This window comes from Arabidopsis lyrata (genome assembly GCF_000004255.2).
Source record: "Arabidopsis lyrata subsp. lyrata unplaced genomic scaffold ARALYscaffold_7, whole genome shotgun sequence".
Classification (NCBI taxonomy): Eukaryota; Viridiplantae; Streptophyta; class Magnoliopsida; order Brassicales; family Brassicaceae; genus Arabidopsis; species Arabidopsis lyrata.
The window spans coordinates 8,921,308-8,942,391 of record NW_003302549.1 but is presented as its reverse complement, the minus strand read 5'-3'; the positions used below and the strand labels follow the sequence as shown (position 1 = coordinate 8,942,391).

At 35.6% G+C, this 21,084-nt stretch overlaps 3 protein-coding genes, 1 long non-coding RNA gene and 1 pseudogene across 8 annotated transcripts; 3 read left to right on the top strand and 2 right to left on the bottom strand.

Annotated features, from left to right (window-relative positions):
* Positions 1 to 264: 264 nt before the first annotated feature.
* LOC110226440 lies at positions 265 to 2,448 on the top strand. Of its 2 annotated transcripts, none has more exons than XR_002330475.1 (5): positions 265 to 669; positions 801 to 866; positions 1,042 to 1,133; positions 2,001 to 2,102; positions 2,186 to 2,448. It is a non-coding gene; the product is annotated as an uncharacterized LOC110226440 (long non-coding RNA). The 2 variants fall into 2 exon arrangements; XR_002330474.1 differs by having other exon boundaries at positions 1,997 to 2,102.
* A 1,279-nt stretch (positions 2,449 to 3,727) lies between these two features.
* Positions 3,728 to 5,838, top strand: LOC110226394. Of its 2 annotated transcripts, XR_002330426.1 has the most exons (5): positions 3,728 to 4,036; positions 4,532 to 4,608; positions 4,693 to 4,779; positions 4,862 to 5,492; positions 5,692 to 5,838. XR_002330426.1 is itself a non-coding variant. In XM_021018057.1 (4 exons), exons 2-4 carry the CDS (start codon positions 4,590 to 4,592, stop codon positions 5,437 to 5,439), a joined length of 684 nt encoding a protein of 227 aa, XP_020873716.1. In that variant the 5' UTR covers positions 3,728 to 4,036; positions 4,532 to 4,589; the 3' UTR covers positions 5,440 to 5,639. The 2 variants fall into 2 exon arrangements, 1 of the variants encoding a protein (XP_020873716.1); XM_021018057.1 differs by lacking the exon at positions 5,692 to 5,838 and having other exon boundaries at positions 4,862 to 5,639.
* A 97-nt stretch (positions 5,839 to 5,935) lies between these two features.
* LOC9303880 lies at positions 5,936 to 10,611 on the top strand (annotated as a pseudogene).
* A 182-nt stretch (positions 10,612 to 10,793) lies between these two features.
* LOC9303878 lies at positions 10,794 to 14,507 on the bottom strand. 3 transcript variants are annotated; one of them, XM_002867760.2, is made up of 5 exons: positions 14,346 to 14,507; positions 13,931 to 14,143; positions 13,463 to 13,849; positions 12,836 to 13,297; positions 12,678 to 12,803 (listed from the first exon to the last, which is right to left on the bottom strand). In XM_002867760.2, exons 1-4 carry the CDS (start codon positions 14,443 to 14,445, stop codon positions 12,846 to 12,848), a joined length of 1,152 nt encoding a protein of 383 aa, XP_002867806.2. In that variant the 5' UTR covers positions 14,446 to 14,507; the 3' UTR covers positions 12,678 to 12,803; positions 12,836 to 12,845. The 3 variants fall into 3 exon arrangements, with proteins under 3 accessions (XP_020873545.1, XP_002867806.2, XP_020873543.1); XM_021017886.1 differs by lacking the exons at positions 12,678 to 12,803; positions 12,836 to 13,297 and adding an exon at positions 10,794 to 11,385; XM_021017884.1 differs by having other exon boundaries at positions 12,678 to 13,297; positions 14,346 to 14,506.
* Positions 14,508 to 14,827: 320 nt separating this feature from the next.
* On the bottom strand, positions 14,828 to 16,914 carry LOC110226380. The gene is made up of 2 exons (XM_021017979.1): positions 15,146 to 16,914; positions 14,828 to 15,063 (listed from the first exon to the last, which is right to left on the bottom strand). Exon 1 carries the CDS (start codon positions 16,778 to 16,780, stop codon positions 15,860 to 15,862), a length of 921 nt encoding a protein of 306 aa, XP_020873638.1. The 5' UTR covers positions 16,781 to 16,914; the 3' UTR covers positions 14,828 to 15,063; positions 15,146 to 15,859.
* Between the last annotated feature and the right edge of the window lie 4,170 nt (positions 16,915 to 21,084).

The following is a 21,084-nucleotide window of genomic DNA, read 5'->3' as shown; positions in this document are numbered from 1 at the left end:
ATATTAAAATTTAGTATACATATTTTAATAAAAATAAAATATAGGTTATAATTTAATATCCATACGAAGTGACATAATTTAATATCCATACGAAGTGACAACGCTTGGTATCCGAAATGAAGGTCGACATGATCAAATAAAGTTATGAATTTGTTTAAGGTGAAGGAACTGTTAAATAAAAAGTGTTATACCCAAAAAAAGTGTTAAATAAAAAAACTATAGTGCATGAATTTTTTTTCACAAAGAGAGGAGCTCTATAAATAGGGTTAGATATAGAATATATAAAGAAGCTCTATATAAATAACTAAATAGGAGATTAATGAAATCATAAAAGATGCTACTCGAAGCTTCTAAATCTAGCCAGATCAGCATCTAACAAATTCTCTTCCATATGCCACGTGAGAAAGGCAAAATTTGATCCCACACAATCTTCATTTTCATGTTTGTCGTAATAATGTCGACTCCTCTTCCTCTTATTCGTTGTAATCGTTTAATACTGCATAATCAATTAATCATATCATTTATTTGCTTCATCTCTCCTCCAAAGGCCAATCTAACTCTCTATTTCAACGCTACTTCTCCAACCAGACTCTCTTCAATGTACAGTCCTATCCGATGAACCACGGCTAGGTTTTTGTCTCCAACTTGACAATCGAACCCATTTTTTAGGTATGAATCTGTTTTTCCTTCTTCATTGATATGGCTTTCATCTTCAGCTTAAATCAGTGTGATCATGTGCGCATTAACATCCACATATATATCGTATGCATGTATTAATATTTATTATCTGTTTCTTCAAGATTGTTAATATACAAGAAAGAGGAAGGCTGAAGCTAGAGGGATCTGGGAGAAATCATAAAATTTGGGTATGTCTCTTTTTAAATCAGACATTTGTTCTGTTCTTTTAAATCATATGTATGATGTCATACAATATTTTTATATATATATATTCGATCTCCTACTAGAACATATCTGGTCTATTGTTATAGTTCCAAGTCGGGGCCACTTATCTGATAGGTGCTTGGTTTTGATGGACCTCAGTATAGGTTCTATGTTGTCGCTCTATGTTACAAGTTCAATGAGCGATTGGCCTGCATTTTTCAATAAAAAAGAATCATACTATATTGTTTGAGGTAACTTTTTGGATCTTTTATAGGTCTTCCATTTTCTTTTTTTTTGGTTATGTTCTGTTATGGCTTTAGAAAATTCAGTTTTAAAAGAATCTTAAATTGGAGATGACATTGTCTCCATATTTACTTGATATTTAATTTTCATGTGAACATTATTGTATATACTACTCCCTCCGTTTCATAATATAAGTCGTTTTAGCTTTAAGCACGCAGATTAAGAAGATCTACTTTTAAAAAGTTCAACCAATCATAAAAGAGACTGCATAATATAAATAATTATAAAATATTAAAGTAATATATAAAGTGCATAGAAACTTGAAAACGACTTATATTATGAAACAAAATGTTTTCTCCAAAACGACTTATATTATGAAACGGAGGGAGTATATAGTAGAAAGAGTTAGAGGTTCGATATATCTTCTGTATTATTTTGGTTTTCATTGCCTCATATATATGTTTACACTACAGTTCCATATTTACCTAAGAAAGGCCTTTTCACTTTGCTTTATTGTAGCTAAAAAAATGTTTAATTTGAGGTCCAAGACCTGCTTATTTATCACTCTTTCGAATTAAAGTAAAATATGTAACACTCAAGCTTGAGTTTAGACGTTTCTGAGTTTTCCTTAAGACATGACCAAGTGGGCAAATACATAAATATTGCGTACATATTCCTTATGATGTATCTATGATTCATGTGGTTGGTGCTAGAGGAGAAAAGCTCGCCTGTTTTCCATCATCATTCTGCTTAGTGCTATTGGACATTCATGAAAAATCAACATATACTCATACATGAAAGTTCATAGAAGCAATTACTTTTCATTAAGTTCTAAATAATTGAACCAGTTTTTTCATTGTGTGGTGCCAAGAAAGTTGTCATGGCCCTGAGTTAAGAATCGAGGATACTCCCAGTCTCTCAAGTACTTAAAATACATTTTAGAAACTGGAGAAAGTAAATTCTATTGCTGTAGTAAGGTACGAAAATCTTTAATCCTCAATTTTAAATTTCATCTCAAAAACAAGCAAGAGGAGGTTATACTAATGTTATTTTTTCTCAGTCATGGTGTAATGGAGTATGTGTCAGAAAGGCTCAGAGCTCATGTCATCGTTAAAAAAAAAAAACTATGCAAATTCCATAGTAATCTCTTGACGTTTTTTCCATCATAATTGATTGATATGACTTTCTTTTGGTATCCAGAAAGAAATGAAGTGATTATTAATGATTGTCTAAGTACAAGGGTCAAAAGAATTCATGACGTGCTACACAAGTCACAAGCTAATAACCTCTTTCTATATCACTCTAAATTATAATCATGGTAAAGATGGATTGATTTGAGGTTCATGAGTTTCTTACTTTGTTATAATTTTTCTAACACATAATTTAAACCCCTTAAGAAATGAGTAGGATTCAGTATTTACAGGTCGCTCTTAATTGTGTTTCTTTTTTTTCTGTTGAATTTTAATTTATATAAAAAATGTTTCAATTTACTAGCTCGAAATGGTGTTTAGAAAACTTGATGAGAAGTTTCAGCCTTTAGGCCCTTCAGTCACTTATATGTGAAATAACCAACTCAGCTCTTCTAAATTCTCTTATTCAGTCTACTTATTTTTATGTTAAAACATTGGTATATATATGAAAGCTAGATTTCTAAATATATATATTCATACCTATGTTGTGACCACAAATTAGGATCCCTAATCTAAAATTTATAGTAATACTGTTTATGTTCCTAGACTTGGTAGAACTTGAAACACATCACAGTACATCACAAATATTTCGTAAGTTCAAATCAATTCATATGGAGCTTGTCCTAGCCTATATATAGCCAAAAATATTCTTATACCGTTTTTTTTTTTTTTTTTAATCGTCAAATTAAATCAAACCTTTTTCCATGACAATGAGACTAATTGGATATAGTTTACAATAGATCCTGATTGGCCCCTTTGATATAACTAGGTAAACTGGCTTCTTGAATAAATTGTCTCTTATTTTGGTTTTATACGATTTTCATGGTTGTTATCTAATAAAATGTTTATACAGATAGTGTCTTAGAAGGATATTTATGAGAAAATATGGATTTATTTATCTGATATTTTCGTTTTATAGTGGATAGATAGTAAATTTAGAAATAGAATCCACCATAACCAAAAAAAACAAACAAATGGAATCCCGTGAAATGAAGTATCATCATATCTCTTTTTTTTTTTTTTTTTTTTTTTTGGAGAGAATTAGTCCAATCTGCTACTCGTAGAATATATAGAACTACGAGTCTTATATTTTTCTTTCTTTCTTTCTTTCTCTATCTAGTATCTAATAAGAAAGACTAACAAAAGAGAAAAACAAACACTGCTTTTGGTCATTAAATATTCCGTCTAGATGGTGGATTTGGAGTTAGTGCATGCATATTCTTTTCTTTTTTTTTTTTTTTTTTTTTTTTTTTTTGCATGCATATTCTTTGTCTCCCATCACAAAATAAAGTGCACTTCTACTATGCAGAATTGCAGATTGTACAATACAATACACTAAAGAAAGTCGCAATGTTAGATTTTATTGATTTGCACAAAAAAAAAAAAGATTTTATTGATTGACAATTTCGTTTGGGCCATAGTTTAAACTAAGAGAAATTTGGGCCATATGTAAAGAATACTCCCTTAAACTTGGGTCAAATTTTAAATTAAGAGGCCCATTAGTCCATCTCAAGAAAGAATCTTTCTCGACTCTTAAAAATCTGACCGGCGGAGATGGCTTTGAGTTGGACCAGTCGGAGAATTAGGGTTTCAACGGGGACTCGCTAGTCATCCACTCTCCGAGCCTTTCTTCTCCCCGCCCAAAATCCCGTCGAAAGTTATCTTCTTCAACATTGATTTGCCTCATTCTCTGCCCATTTTCACGTTACTGCTTCGTTTAGGTTCGCGTTTTAGCTTACTTTGTTGAGTTTTCTCTGTATCTCTGGTTTCAATTTCAGCTCCATTTTGTCTTTTTTCGGTTGAATTTTCTCTTGGGTGGTATCGAAATTTGCTCATGAATGTTGTTTCTTGATGAATTGCAAAACGGAACCCTCTTATTGCTATGCTTCACGTCGTTCAATTCAAACTTGGTGTGATCTTTTGCAACACAATGATCAGGAATAGTTCGTCACTTAGCAACTCTAATGTCAGAAGAGCAGACAAATCTGGAATAGAGAATTAGTAAATTGAGCTGGAAGGTTTCTCTTGTCAAACTGATAATAAGATCTTGGCATTATTGTGTCATGACATTCTTTTTTAGGTTTCGTAGAAGTTTCTAATTTGGTCTAGATACCAGTTCTAGACTAGCAATGTTGATTTCCATATCTGAATCCGATCTTTCACCAAATTCAGAGGTTCTCTATTAATGTTTCTGAAAACATTGTTTTTACTTGCAGCTGTTGTTTCGCTAACTCTAACAGAACACCTGTTGTTTGCCCTACAGCACGAGCATCAATGGGATCTCCTGAAAAAGGTGTGTGAATGGCTACTTTTATAAGTAGATTGTGGTATAGATACAACTTCTTATGCTGATGTTCTTGTTTTTCTGGGATTTTAGCTACGTATGCTCAAATTCTCAGCCGCCCACGACCAAATATTCCCCCCATCCAACCACCAGAGAAAAAGAAGGACCTTCAATCTGAAGGTATGTGATAGATAGCATAGAACCACAAACCAAAAAGCTACTTTCAGAAGCATGCTAACAATTTTTTTATCTTTTATTTCAGCCGAAGTGGATCCACGTTTCGAAGTACCTTTTCTATGGGACTTCGAGAATTCCCCAATCAGGTCTGATCAAGTGGCCCAGTTAGAGGCAAACATCAATTCGTCTCTAAAAACATTACATCCTAAGTTACATTTGGCAAAACGAAAGTACGGAGCTGGTAACACGAATCTGGATTTTGTTTACGATCATGAAGACGAACTTGATGATATGGGTTTTCATATGGAAGATTCTGTTATAACCGGTCGTTATTGCTCTGTCTGTAACGGTGACCGCGAAGTGGGGGATTTTGGAGATTACTACATGCGACTTAGGGAGGTAGCTGATCGTATGATCCTCCAACAACTCCAACGCCACGTACTCAACGGTTCACCATCAAACTTTGTCCTTCTCGTTTCGAGAGATGCCGATTTTAAACTCTCCATGGAGTTCCTGAAAGCAAAAAATTACATTGTGTTCTTAGCCATACTCGGCAAGACGAATGAAGCATTTACTCGCACTGGAAACTACGTGTGGGATTGGGGGAAGATGCCAGATGGAAACGCAAGACCAATATGGCCGCCAGTGAATAAGAAGAAGTGAATTAGCGGGAAAATGTGTTTGGTATCAGTTTTAATACTAGGAAAATGTGTTAGGTATCTTTTTTTTGTTGTAGCTCTGGTTTGACTGTTGTAGTTAGGATTTATCCTTGTCGAGTTAGCTGATCTCATTGATGCAAACTGAATACCTAGTCATATGACGTTTTGGAATTCATAAAGTCGGTTCACCTTTTTTTATTCGAAGCTTTCAATTTGCGGTTTTTGAGCTTGAATTTGCAGATATCTTGCTTCTAAGATTTTGCAGGTCAACTATTATTTCATCATTGTTAGTATCTTGGGGGTACTCAAGTTATTATTACTGGCTCTGATTGTAAGTGGATTGTCTTTGGATATTCTTTTTGTGCTACTTTCCTATGTAGTTCATTTCGTTCCTTTGCCTAAGCGTAACGTCTACATTTGGTATATTTAAATCGATTTGTTTAGTTTCCATAGAAGTGATACTTGTTAATAGATTGGTGTTCATGATCCTGCGTAAAGAAATGGGTTCTGTAGGAATAAAAGCAGTTGTGTTCTTTTATCAAATTGTGTATGAATATGTTGTATCTTCCTCAGGCAGTTAAACTATATGATTTCATGTATTTTGTAGGTCTGTTGACAGATGGCAGGTCGATTGACACGTATTGCTATTGTGAGTTCTGACTGTTGCTAGCCAAATAAATTTCGCCAAGAGTGCAAGAAGAGTTGTCCTGTGGTCAAGACAGGTGTATATTCTGATTCCCAATTTTAATTTGTGGTCTTTCATATGGGTTTATTATTGCTGTACTGTAATTGATCAGCTATGTCATGTGCGTCATGCCAATTAGTACACAGAGGATGGTTAGGTGTTTATGTGAAGCCATTAGCTTATAGTCGTACTTGAAGTTTGACTTTTTGTTGTAGCTCTACAAATTTTTAGGGCCACTTATGCATTAACTTGCCTTTTATCTCAGGAAAACTTTGTATTGAGGTGACTATTGGTTCCAAGCATGCTTTTATCTCAGAGGATTTGTGCATTGGTTGCGGTATTTGTGTGAAGGTGTATGTATGCATAGGCTCTTTCCAATTTCGAATATGCCTCTGGAATTGTCCCCATTACGGGGACGCTGAATGTACTACTCTGCTGTTGCACAATTGTAGAAATGCTCGTTTGAAGCTATTCAGATTATCAATCTTCCAAGAGACTTAGAGAAAGATATGGGCCAAACACTTTTAAGTTTCACATGTTCGTTTATCTTATTATTTTCCTGAATATTCTACCCCTCTTGTAGTGTTAAGACAATGGAAACTCTGTCTTTACTTCCAGGCTCCCAGTTCCAAGGCCGGGGCAGGTGCTAGGGTTGGTTGGAACAAATGGTATTGGAAAATCAACTGCTCTGAGAAAGCAGCTGCTGGTGTTATTAGATCGATTTTGAATGTTGTTCAGATTTGCCATTTCATGGGAGTGATACATCGTGATCTTAAGCCTGAGAATTTCTTGCTAGCTAGTAGTACTGATGAGAATGCTATGCTTAAAGCTACTGATTTTGGATTGTCTGTGTTCATTGAAGAAGGTAAGTTTGTGTAATCAAATCCTCTTATTCTGGTTTTTAGTGTTATACATATGCAAATGTTTTAGATTTCTTAAGATTCTGGAGTTGTGTTGTGGATATAGATTTGGTCAAGAATAGTATGTATCTTAAGAGTCTTGTTTCATTTAGTGATGTTTGAGTATTGTGATCCTCTTCGCTTGCTTCATATGCTTAAAGCTACTGATTTTGGATTGTCTGTGTTCACTGAAGTAGGTAAGTTTGTGTAATCAAATCCTCTTCTTCTGGTTTTTAGTGTTATGCATACGCAAATGTTTTAGATTTCTTAAGGTTCTGGAGTTGTGTTGTGGATATAGATTTTGTCAAGAATAGTATGTATCTTAAGAGTCTTGTTTCATTTAGTGATGTTTTAGTAGATAGTGGTAAGCTTGAAAACAGAGGTTTTGCTAGTTTTGTATTAATTTGAGAATGTGTGTTAATGGGTTATTATAGGACTTGTGTGTTCTTTTTCTTTTCTTATTTGTCAAATTATGCCAGTTTAGTTAGTTGATATAATCTTGTGTTCATATGCTTGATGTGTTTTGTTTCTAAACTGTAAAACAAAAATTGCAGGGAAAGTTTACAGGGATATAGTAGGAAGTGCTTACTATGTTGCTCCTGAAGTATTAAGGCGAAGTTATGGAAAGGAAATCGATATTTGGAGTGCAGGGATTATTCTATACATCTTGCTTTGTGGTGTGCCTCCTTTTTGGGCTGGTAATAAAATCTGACCAATTGTTTGATTTGGTTTATCCTTTTAGTTATGTTGTTTATGTGTGTTGTTGTTGTTGGTACATTGTAGAAACTGAGAAGGGGATATTTGATGAGATTATAAAGGGAGAAATTGATTTTCAGAGCCAACCATGGCCTTCTATATCTGAGAGTGCTAAAGACCTAGTGAGGAAGTTGCTTACTAAGGACCCTAAGCTACGAATCTCAGCGGCACAAGCTCTTGGTAAAGTCCCTTTGGTCTCTCCAAGTGCGCTCATCTTATTTTGCAATGTTTTACTAATCTGTAGAGATCCTTGTGGGTTTTCTTTCAGAACATCCTTGGATTAGAGGAGGAGAAGCGCCAGACAAGCCTATCGATAGTGCTGTGTTATCTCGCATGAAGCAATTCCGAGCAGTGAACAAGCTTAAGAAGCTAGCTCTTAAGGTAAAAACTACAAACGTTTCTTCTGCAAGTTGCATATTCTCTTTTGTTTTGGCTAATCATTGGTTGTGCTTCTGATTTTGTTTTACAGGTTATTGCAGAAAGTCTCTCGGAAGAGGAAATTAAAGGTCTTAAAACCATGTTTACGAATATGGATACCGATAAAAGCGGCACAATCAGTTACGAAGAACTGAAAACCGGGTTGGCTAAACTCGGCTCTAAACTAACTGAAGCTGAAGTGAAGCAACTCATGGAAGCCGTGAGTATTGTGATCCTCTTTGCCTGCTTCATATGCTTAAAGCTACTGATTTTGGTTTGTCTGCGTAATCAAATCCTCTTCTTCTGCTTGTTAGTTATATATGAAAATGTTTTAGATTTCTTAAGATTCTGATGAATGTTGGAGTTATGTTGTGGATATAGATTTTGTCAAGAACAGTATGTATCTTAAGAATCTTGTTACATTTAGTGATGTTTTAGTAAATAGTGGTAAGCTTGAAAACAGAGGTTTGCTAGTTTTGTGTGAACTTGAGAATGTGTGTAAATGGATTATTATAGAACTTGTGTGTTCTTTTCCATTTCTTATTTGTCAAATTATGCCAGTTTAGTTAGTTGATATAATCTTGTGTTCATATGCTTGATGTGTTTTGTTTCTAAACCGTAAAACAAAAATTGCAGGAAAAGTTTACAGAGGTATAGTAGGAAGTGCTTACTATGTTGCTCCTGAAGTATTAAGACGAAGTTATGGAAAAGAAATCGATATTTGGAGTGCAGGGATTGTTCTATACATATTGCTTTGTGGTTTACAATGTAATAAAAGCAGACAAAGTCTTCGATTTGTTTATCCACTTAACTATGTGATTTATATGTTTTCTATTCTTGTTGTTGTTGTGTTACATTGTAGAAACTGAGAAGGGGATATTTGATGAGATTATAAAGGGCGAAATTGATTTTGAGAGTCAACCATGGCCTTCTATATCTGAGAGTGCTAAAGACCTTGTGAGGAAGTTGCTTACTAAGGACCCTAAGCAACGAATCTCAGCGGCACAAGCTCTTGGTAAATTCCCTTTGGTCTCTCTAAAGTGCTGTTTTGTAGTCAACTTACTTTTCAGTGCTTTACTAATCTGTAGTGATCCTTGTGGTGCTTTTTTTAGAACATCCTTGGATAAGAGGAGGATAAGCATATTGATAGTGCTGTGTTATCCCGAATGAAGCAATTTCGAGCAATGAACAAACTTAAGAAGCTAGCTCTTAAGGTAAAAACTACAAACGTTTCTTCTGCAAGTTGCACATTCTCTTTTGTTTTGGCTAATCATTGCTTGTGCTTCTGATATTGCTAGGTTATTGCAGAGAGTCTCTCGGAAGAGGAAATTAAAGGTCTTAAAACAATGTTTGCGAATATGGATACCGATAAAAGCGGAACAATTACTTACGAAGAACTGAAAACCGGGCTGGCTAAACTTGGCTCTAAACTCACTGAAGCTGAAGTGAAGCAACTCATGGAAGCCGTAAGTATTGCCATCCTCTTTGCTCTGCTTCTAATGTTTCTTATTCTTCTAAAAAAAGATGGAGCCTGAATATATAGCCTTATTTTATATATGTTTCAGGCTGATGTAGATGGTAATGGAACAATAGACTACATCGAGTTTATCTCAGCGACGATGCATAGATACAGATTTGATCGAGATGAACACGTATTCAAAGCCTTCCAATACTTCGACAAAGACAACAGCTGGTAAGTTTGGTCCCTTGAGGAACAATGTAAATATAGACTGGAGCTACTTTAAGAAACCAATTTGGATTTCTCTTAACACAGGTTTATCACAATGGATGAGTTGGAGTCAGCCATGAAAGAATATGGTATGGGAGATGAAGCTAGCATCAAAGAAGTCATAGCGGAAGTCGATACAGATAATGTAAGTTTTGTTTTCCCTCTACATAGCATCAAACAAATTATGAACAAGTCTTAAGCCAAGATTGAGATTAATGGGTCTCTTTTGCAGGATGGAAGAATAAACTATGAAGAATTTTGTGCCATGATGAGAAGTGGTATCACACTGCCAACACAAGGGAACTTCTTCCAGTCCAATGACTGATAAATCGAAAAGCCTTGATAGAGGAACTTAAAATTAATTAGATAGCCAACATTTTCTACGACCATGCAAAAGAGTTGCTGACTTAAACTGGATACTATTTGTGTTGTTCATTGAAGAAGGTGACTTAAACTGGATACTATTTTCTTGCTTGCTAGTACTGATGAGAATGCTATGCTTAAAGCTACTGATTTTGGTTTGTCTGTCTTCATTGAAGAAGGTGAGTTTGTGTTGTAATCAAATCCTCTTCTTCTGGTTTTTAGTGTTATACATATGCAAATGTTTTAGATTTCGTAAGATTCTGGAGTTATGTGTGGAATATAGATTTTGTCAAGAATAGTATGTATCTGAAGAATCTTGTTTCATTTAGTGATGTTTTAGTACTAAATAGTGGTAAGCTTGAAAACAGAGGTTTTGCTATTTTGCTAGTTGATATAATTTTGTGTTCCTATGAACAAGATTAAGAAGCTAGCTCTTAAGTTAAAACTACAAAAACAAAGCAGCTAAGGATCGAATTTCAAGAAACCAGAAGAAGATGGCAAGTAACATATATGATGCAAAAACAAAGGTTATATATATGAGTTTTTGATTCGAGAATAGTCTTGTACACACAATTTAAAAGCAAAAGATGTCCTAATAATATTTTTACTCCCATCATAAAAGCATTGAAATTAACATTAGTCCCATCATGAGAGCAAGAGGCCGTCTTGGTCGAGAACATAGTCATCGACTTTTATCAGGATTTAATACGGCAACTTTGATACTTAACTCTTCCAAAGTCTCACGTACACGGTCGAACTTGGTGCCTTGTCCGAAGTTTTGGTTTCTTGAGAGTACCACCAAATTACTTTGGGATTCCATCATGTGTGCCCAATAAAGAAGGTGTAGTAACATCCTGTTATATCTTATACTTTCATCACCTTCTTCTGGATTCAAATAGATTGTGATACCGTGATCCCCATAAGCATCCCTAAAATATCGTTTTGGCAATTTCGGATTAACAACGTAACCCTGGATTCTCACCTTCCCACGGTAACCCTCTTTGAGGAGAGCATAAGTGATTTCGTCATGTTTCGACCAAAACTCGGTAACTGCAGGCAAATTTACATCCTCAATGACCCAGAGGACAAGTGTCTCACGACCTGTGAGGTCAAAACGGACAACGATTAAAAAAACTATTACGAAACATCAGATCAGTAAAATTATACTAGAAAATAGATCCATTAAAATTAACTATGGCAGATTGATAGAGATGAATCCAGACCATAGTCAAACAATTTCGAGCAAGGGATACAACTTACACATTTCACGAGCGGTGGTGGGAATGGGGAATAATCTGGACATGGTTTTCAGCCGAGTTATCGACCGAGTTATCGAGAAAAAAATCACGCTCTGCAGATGATGAGATGTACTCTGTTGTGACTTTACGGGTTTTAGATGGGTGATCAGAATCAGCAAGAGTATCTGCTTTCCGCTTGTTCTGGTCAAAGACGTTGTGAGTGGTTTCCTCCATCAACACTTCAGGTACCCATGTTGGTGATAATATAAGACCACATTTCCACCTCCACAAAGAGTCAAAATGTTTCAGCACGTCTGGATTATCCATGTTTTTTGAGAGGACAATCAAATTTCTTGTTGAAGAACTTTTCAGTGCCCATTGGAACATGTCCACTAACATGGAATAAATTCCCGCGTCTTTATCTCCTGGAAAGTACATCAACAGAGATCTAGATTAGGGACGACATGTATATGTCAAAAAAATAAACAGAGAAGGAGAATAATATCACCTTCGGGTAAGAGATCGAATTTGATTTCGGCAGCTGAAAATTTAGATAGTAATTCACCATCCGAGAATGTATCATTATTACCGTAAGCGTGGATTGACACATCCACACTACAACCTATATCCGCGAGCTCTGATTTGATTTTCTTTAGTACAAAACAAGGATCCACACCATTAGGGATTGGGTAACTCCCCATGTCCCAAAAGATGCATGCGTCAGCATCTGCCAGGTTTCAGGATTAAACAATTACGAGACGGAAAAAAAATTCAGATCGTGAATAAAATAAGTTATAATTAAGGGATTTACTATGGCAGATCGACGATTAGATATACGCTAGTTTACTAATGACAGATCGACCAGATGAAAGCTAATCCAGATCATAGACAAACAATTTCGACTAAGTTTTAGTTGTTTTTTTTATTATAACAACTTTGTACTATTATGTATCTGAAGAATCTTGTTTCATTTAGTGATGTTTTAGTACTAAATAGTGGTAAGCTTGAAAACAGAGGTTTTGCTATTTTGCTAGTTGATATAATTTTGTGTTCCTATGAACAAGATTAAGAAGCTAGCTCTTAAGTTAAAACTACAAAAACAAAGCAGCTAAGGATCGAATTTCAAGAAACCAGAAGAAGATGGCAAGTAACATATATGATGCAAAAACAAAGGTTATATATATGAGTTTTTGATTCGAGAATAGTCTTGTACACACAATTTAAAAGCAAAAGATGTCCTAATAATATTTTTACTCCCATCATAAAAGCATTGAAATTAACATTAGTCCCATCATGAGATCAAGAGGCCGTACATTAGTCCCATCATGAGAGCAAGAGGCCGTCTTGGTCGAGAACATAGTCATCGACTTTATCAGGATTTAATACGGCAACTTTGATACTTAACTCTTCCAAAGTCTCACGTACACGGTCGAACTTGGTGCCTTGTCCGAAGTTTTGGTTTCTTGAGAGTACCACCAAATTACTTTCGGATTTCATCATGCGTCCCCAATAAAGAAGGTGTAGTAACATCCTGTTATATCTTATACTTTCATCACCTTCTGGATCCAAATAGATTGTGATACCGTGATCCCCATAAGCATTCCAAAAATGTTCTTTTGGCAATTTCGGATTAACAACGTAACCGTTGGTTGTCACCCTCCCACGGTAACCCTCTTTGAGGAGAGCTAAAGTGATTTTGTCATGTTTCGACCAAAACTCGGTAACTGCAGGCATATTTTCATCCTCAATGACCCAGAAGACAAGTGTCGCACGACCTGTGAGGTCAAAACGGACAACGATTAAAAAAACTATTACGAAACATCAGATCAGTAAAATTATACTAGAAAATAGATCCATTAAAATTAACTACGGCAGATTGATAGAGATGAAATCTAATCCAGACCATAGTCAAACAATTTCGAGCAAGGGATACAACTTACACATTTCACGAGCGGTGGTGGGAATGGGGAATAATCTGGACATGGTTTCAGCCGAGTTATCGAGAAAAATATTAGGCGCTGCAGATGATGAGATGTACTCTGTGACTTTTCGGGTTTTAGATGGGTGATCAGAATCAGCAAGAGTATCTGCTTTCCGCTTGTTCTGGTCGAAGACATTGTGAGCGGTTTCCTCCATCAACACTTCAGGTACCCATGTTGGTGATAATATAAGACCACATTCCCACCTCCACAAAGAGGCAAAATGTCTCAGCACCTCTGGATTATCCATGTTTTTTGAGAGTACAATCAAATTTCTTGTTGAAGAACTTTTCAGTGCCCATTGGAACATGTCCACTAACATGGAAAAAATTCCGGCGTCTTTATCTCCTGGAAAGTACATCACCGGAGATCTAGATTAGGGACATGTATATGTCAAAAAAATAAATAAACAGAGAAGGAGAATATCACCTTCGGGTAAGAGATCGAATTTGATTCCGGCAGCTGTAGATAGTAAATCACCATCCGAGACTGTGTCATTATTACCGTAAGCGTGGATAGACACATCCACACGACAACCTATATCCGCGAGCTCTGATTTGATTTTCTTTAGTACAAAACAAGGATCCACACCATTAGGGATTGGGTAACTCCCCATGTCCCAAAAGATGCATGCGTCAGCATCTGCCAGGTTTCGAGACGGAAAAAAAATTCAGAACGTGAATAAAATAAGTTACAATTAAGGGATTTACTATGGCAGATCGACGATTAGATATACGCTAGTTTACTAATGACAGATCGACCAGATGAAAGCTAATCCAGATCATAGACAAACAATTTCGACTAAGATGAGAGAGAGAGAGAGAGAGAGAGAGAGAGATCTTACTTAGGTATTCTTCGATCGGATCAATGGTTTCGGCGGAGGACAGCGAAATCTCGGACATATATTTCTCAAACACGGACATGGTCTCGTCGGTATCGGACATGGTTTCGTCGGCAGCGGATCAGAGACTTTGTGAATTTAGGGTTACAACTGAGCCGCAATTCCTCTGCGTCTCTGTATAAAGGCTAGCGAGTCTCTTATTGGGCTGGGCCTGGCAGATATCAGACAGCCTATTGGTTTACTAAGAACTTTATTATTATTATCCTTTATAAAAAAATGTTAATTGTCACTCAGTCTCAGAACAACAGAAGGCCAGAAAGTTTTAGTTGTTCTTTTTTTTTATTATAACAACTTTGTGCGGGTTATTTCAAAAAAAGTTTTAATGAAAATTTTGTGTGACTAATAATATTTTCTTCAAGTTTTTGAAATATATATATATATATATATATATATATATATATTTAATTGATACATCAATGAGGAACTCAAGAACAAGGTTTAGAATCTTTGTCTAAACTGATCTCACTATTGTCAAAAAAATAAACTCAAACAGAATCTTTGTCTATGCTTTGTCTCAGAGCAATAACATAACAAAGACAATTGAGAAGAATGAAAAACAGACCCTAAAAACAGACCAAAAGCTTCTTCTACCCTATCTCCAAACTCAGTTCAAGCTCATTTCCTGCGTAACAGTTCCTTGAGAAGGTTCACCTTGAGGAACCTGTAATAACAACATAAATAAAAGAATTAAACAAAGCACGTAAAACATAGTACATAGACACATTAGATTGTGGAACACAAACCTCGTTCTTCTTCTTATGAAACCTAGAGTTGTGATTAGCCGCACCACATACCCCACAATGCATAACATCTTATTTGTATTTCTGTGAACCTTAACTTCTGCAGCATCTTCAAGCTCTTTTTCAAGATATTCTTCCACATATGGTGTACATAAACCCTTGTGATCATGAGATTTAACACTTCTTTTGGCAATACGTACCATGGCAAGTCGAGCACTCTAACATAGGTACCAATGGCTTCTCTCTTGCTTTGAATATCGTGTTGTTAAATGATTATGTGGAGTTGTTCTCAACATCTTCAACATAGTGGCCAATTTTGTAGAAATCTCTACACCACATATCATACTGCTTCAATTTCTCCAGGTTTTCTCTATACTCAGCCTCATTGTAACTCCATGCTAGATTCCAGATAAACGGCTTCATCTGTGATTTCTTACCATGATTTGCCTTTAAATTCCCATATATGTGTCTCACACACATCCTATGTTCAATATGAGGTAACTCTATCTCCACAGCTCTAATCAATCCCTATAACAGAACCACAAGTTAAAGTAGATAAAACATAGTAGAAAACAAAGTAGTAACCAATATAAACATTAATATCTTTTGACGATCCGAGACCAATATGTATCCTTCACCATCTTTTAGTCCCAAATCAGCTTTAATCTTGTTCACAAACCACAACCAATTAGGGCCATTCTCCACTTGAACAATGCCCTATGCCACTGGATATATAGCGTTGTCCGCGTCTCGCCCTAAAGCTACCAACAACTGACCTTTGGTTTTTCCTCTTACGAAACAACCATCTACTCCTAATATTGGCCTACAAGACTCCTTCCATGTTCTTCTAAGAATGTCAAAGCACACGTAGAATCTATTGAATTCATCCTCACCATTCTCATTTGTTAGCGTATCAATTTCCACCGTAGAACCCGAATTTGATTCTTCTATCTCAGCACCAAAATCTCTAATCCGTGCAAATTGCTCATCATATTCTTTATCAATCCATTTCAAAGCTTTAAGCCTAGCATCTTGGCATTGAGGCCTCGATACACTAATCTTCCATTTTTTCATTAACAGTTCTTCAATCTTCATTGGCATAAAGTAAACAGGTTCATCCCGAATCTTGTCAAGAAACAATCTTGCAATCACTGGCACTCTAATAAGCTCACACTCCCCATTAACAGTACAACTATGCTTTTCAATAAATCTTGTAACTTGCCACTTATCAGACTTAGAACTAACAAAGCAATAGATACGCCATCCGCAAACATCAACATTACAACGATACCCAAGCTTTGTTTTATCATACCTGTACTGTCTGATATTCCTACCTAATCGAAGAGCGTAGTCAAGGACAGCTTCTTTAAACGCGATTTTATTGTAGAACACTTGGTCCATGTACAAATTCCCATCACCACGTATGATCTCGTTACGATCTCTACCCCGTTGAACATCGTCGTCTTCATCACTGTCACTGTCGGGAATGACATCGTGACGAATACACGGCTCATCGATGAAATCGATTACTACTTGCTCGATGTTGAAATCATTTCGTGCGGTTTGGTCTTCTTGATCTTCATCATCGGGTTCCTCATCAATAGGAACATTGTTCATCTCGATCTCTAGAACTGACATAGACGAAGATCAATGAACTTGCAATTAGAGGTTTCGGGTAACTTTCTTCTCGCAACTAGTGTTCGTGAGGAAGGGTTTTTGATTTAGGGATATTTCTAATTTGAGGGATTTTATGATTTGGGGATTTAATCGGGTCTGGGGTTAGAGATAAATTGGTTTAGGTTTGGTTTAAGTTCGTTTATATTGGTTAAAACTAGATTAGTCTACAGTAAACCAACATTAACCTAGCTCTATGTGAAAATTAGTTTCGAACTTTCATTATATGTTGAAATAGGTTTTTAACTTTATATCTGGGGGAAATAACTGTAGAACTATGCTTCTAGGGAGAAATAGAGAGGGCGTGAAACTTTGGGTGGAAGCAATGCTATACGAAAGTTATGAGGGGAAATACATCGTTGTCCCGTTTTTTTTATTATAACACAACTTTGTGCGGGTTACTTCAAAAAAGATTTAATGAAATTTTTGTGTGACTAATAATATTTTCTTCATGTTTTTAAAATTTTCCTTTTCATTATTAGCTTATTTTGGGGAAGATCAACTGCTATGTCTTGGGGAGATTTCTTGCTTCCAAAGCTTCACTATCTCAAAGAGGTTACAAACCCACCACCGATGTTTTGGTTTTACAAATTTTTCACACAAGAAGAACAAGATTCAAAAACAACTAAGAGGAAGAAGAAAGCTTGCTTAGGAAGCTCTTGTATCTCTCTTTTCTAGAACTCTCTTTAGCTTGTCTTGTCTCGCACCTACCACCTCTATCTCTAATCCCAGGTAGAGAGATATATAAGAGTATGTGATGGGCCACTTTTATTATTCTTTCTCATCATGTCAATTTCGTATGGGCCTTAATGGGCCAGATTTTGTTGGTTTTGTCAAACCCATCAACAGATACAAACACGATGCTCGGTAACTGGTTTAACCCCAAATTTTTCCTCCATTTGGTTGTAATATCTTAGACCTTCATCTATAAACCCAGAGTGGCTGCAAGCTGACAATAGGCTTATGAAAGTGCTCTTGTTTGGTTCCATCCCTGAGTTACCACTACTTATATCATTTCCTTGAATAGCTCCATTGCTTTCTCTCCCATTCATGAGATTTGTGTTGAGATTGTTATCTTCTTCTTCATTTTTTAAGTTTTCTTCTAAAAATGCAACTATATATTTGCAATCTAAGTTTACAACTCATAATCATCAACTGAAACTCACCATATAAAACAATATATAACAACATTATACTGTATAACACCTTAATCATGTACCAAATTAGGTAATACTGCTAATACTATTTCCGTCAAGTTATTAAACTAGGTAAAAACTCTAGTGGCATTATGAGCTTTTAAAACACGATATATATAAGTTGTATCTACAGACTCCACTTAATCAAAATGACACGTCATAAGGCAACTTTTTAGTTCGACACTATTACTGGTCTATTTCTAGTTACACAGTCTTTGCATAAACCTCAAGTTTTAAACACAGACTTTGTGTTCCAACGAATAAGCTCAAGCCGTTTAAAATTAAGTATAAGACTTATATTTCTCTTAATTAATATTTTTGGTTAACCCTAACATATATACTCTTCTCGAGTTCTCGTCCTACATTTAATCAAAGATGTCATACATTTTCAGTTTACTGAACTTTATTTGTATTCTCCAAAAGATGTCCCATCAAGGGAAGCAAAGAAAAGAAAGATTATTTTTTTCTAGAAATAAATAAATTATTAAGAGAAATAAACTTTTTTTTTCTTTTCAAAGTATCCTTAACTCCATAATTTTGATGATTTAGATATTTGTAAATATATTATTTATATTTAACTCTTTTCATCTCTTTTAATTAGGTATGTGTTGTTTTTTGCACCTTTATTTCCCCTTGTTAACTGAGTTTTATATGTCAAATCTTACAAGTAATTGAAACCAGTAGTATACAACTTCTTATCCAAAAAGAAAATACTGTATACAATACAAATGATGACTAATTCCGTTTACGTATTCTAACGTATTGTTCCAAAAGCTTCTACATTTTCATCGTACATGAGGAGCTTTGTAGGTTTCTTAGTGAACACAAATTCTAAAAATGTCTTATTAACAAGCTGGACTAATAATTTTGAGGTTCTTTAAAATTATTGTTGATATATATATATATATATTGTTGAATTTAGGGTGCGTATATCGTGTATAAACTTTGAGGGGTTAAATGAACACTAAACATTTTGATTAAAAAAACTTTCTTAGATATATAAAAAATTTGCCCGGATTTTCATATTTATTTTTAATAGAATTAGCTAGCTAAACAAAAAAAAAAAAAAACTTAATATGCAGAATTCAAAATGAGGAAAATGTTATCAAATTATAATGAAGGATGTGGGTTGATTCGAGACATAAAGAAAGTCTTTTGAATATAGTACATTGATTTTGTCTTCTTGCAAGAATCAGATTCCATCAATAATTCTGGTAGGGTATTTGAAAAAATAGTACCAAACAATTACTAGTCCTCTGTCTAAGCGTTTAACTTTTTATTTTTATTTGATTTAGTTCATAACTAATATTGCACAACCAAAAAAAAAAAACGAAAATAAATATACGAAATTATTACAGTTTTGTCGCTTTCTGAAACCTCCTTCTATTGTACTTTTGATTCAACGTGAACTGGTGTTAAAAAACGATTTGAAAGAAGGTCCCATGACTATCTTTAATGTAATCGGTTCCAAATTATTACATTTATTTTATATTTTTTGTAAAGAAAAACGAACAAAGAAAGAAGAGTGAGTCATGTTAAATTTGGACCGTCTATTTTCTTCTCTTACGTACGATAACTCACATGGCCTTTTGATTCCTTTGAAGCAATCAATGACCTCTCTGTCTCTCATTTCCCAGCAATAATACGTTACCAATTATATAGGCCATTCCCATCAACATCAACATGAAATCTCCCGATGAATTTGATTTCACCGACTGCAATAAATTTTGTTCATTTATGTCGAGATTTCTCCGTGATTGAACGTTCGTCAAAACTTTTTGAAATAGGAGTTATAAAAACTGTGATATATCGATCTCATGATCCTTTTTTTTTTTTTTTCCATCCAATTACTTTATTAATAACCAAATGAGGCATCCTTGTTTACAAAGGAGTTAAGAAAACTTGGACAACAATGATACAGAGAATAATTATTTGAACTTTGGACTGCTTTCTTGGCAAGAAAATCCGCACATCCATTTTGCTCCCGATGGCGAAATGTGACTTTCATTGAAGTGAATTTGCTCCTCCATTGCCATATCTCGTTTAAATAATGTTGTAGTCGGAGATTTGTTCCTTTATCATTGATAAGCTTAACAATGGAGGCATTTTCTCCTTCAAACTCAACATGTCTATATCCAAGTGCCCATGATGCTTGGATAGCCCATATTAATGATGTGCACTCTGCTTCTTCAACAGTTAACCTTCCCTGAAATTTCCCCATGCCACAATCAAGACATGTTCCATGTGAGTCCTTGATTATCCACCCTAGGCCTGACGGCGTCGCTCCTTCGTAGTGAGAGGCATCATAATTGCATTTGACCCATCCTCTGTTCGGCTTACACCATGAACCCGTCCGTGAACTTCGTACCTCAACCGGTTGTCCTCCTGTTTGACGTCCTTGGTTACTATCTTGACAATCCAACCATTCTTTTGTGTCTATAAACGCTTGGCTAACAGTGTCCTCGATTTTAGTGACTTTCCGATTAAACACCAAATCGTTCCTCGTTTTCAAGATTCTCCACAGTAACCAGAATGGAAGGTAACGGCTTACTCTGTCAATGTGACTGTTATCATGGAGGTTAAAAAGCAGCCTTAGTTTATCTTCAAATGGTTTATCCTGGTTCCATAGGTCCTGCGTTGGGACTCCGGCAGCTCTCCATATCGGTTGGACAAAGGGGCAGGAGAATAATGTGTGGTCATTTGTTTCCAACTCATTACAACATCTTGAGCAGTAGGGGTTCACATTCATATTTCTCTGGCGCAGATTTTCGGCAATGCCAATGGCTTTGGAAGCATACCGCCAGAGGAAATGCTTTAGCTTTGGAACAATATTCAATTTCCAAATCCTTTTCGCTATGTCCGAGTTTGTTGCCAGCGGTGCTTTGGGTTCATCATCCGCGATGCTCAAGTTCATTGCTCTCCAATAGCCCGATTTCACGGTCTAATGACCATCCTTTGTATAATGCCACAAGTATAAATCCGGTGATTCCTTGTATGGTAAAAAGATTTTCCGGATTAGGTGGTGATCCTCATGGTTTATCAACTGGTAGAGCTTTTGTTCGTCCCACTGGT

What these genes read in the sequence shown, in the direction of transcription:
- LOC9303878 (XM_002867760.2), bottom strand. Translation starts at nt 14,445, where the DNA reads ATGTCCGATACCGACGAGACCATGTCCGTGTTTGAGAAATATATGTCC. An exon ending in ATTCGATCTCTTACCCGAAG is followed by an intron (nt 13,850 to 13,930) that starts GTGATATTCTCC and finishes TGTACTTTCCAG; the next exon opens with GAGATAAAGACGCCGGAATT. An exon ending in CACCACCGCTCGTGAAATGT is followed by an intron (nt 13,298 to 13,462) that starts GTAAGTTGTATC and finishes TTGACCTCACAG; the next exon opens with GTCGTGCGACACTTGTCTTC.
- LOC110226394 (XM_021018057.1), top strand. An exon ending in GAAGGACCTTCAATCTGAAG is followed by an intron (nt 4,780 to 4,861) that starts GTATGTGATAGA and finishes CTTTTATTTCAG; the next exon opens with CCGAAGTGGATCCACGTTTC.
- LOC110226380 (XM_021017979.1), bottom strand. Translation starts at nt 16,780, where the DNA reads ATGTCAGTTCTAGAGATCGAGATGAACAATGTTCCTATTGATGAGGAA.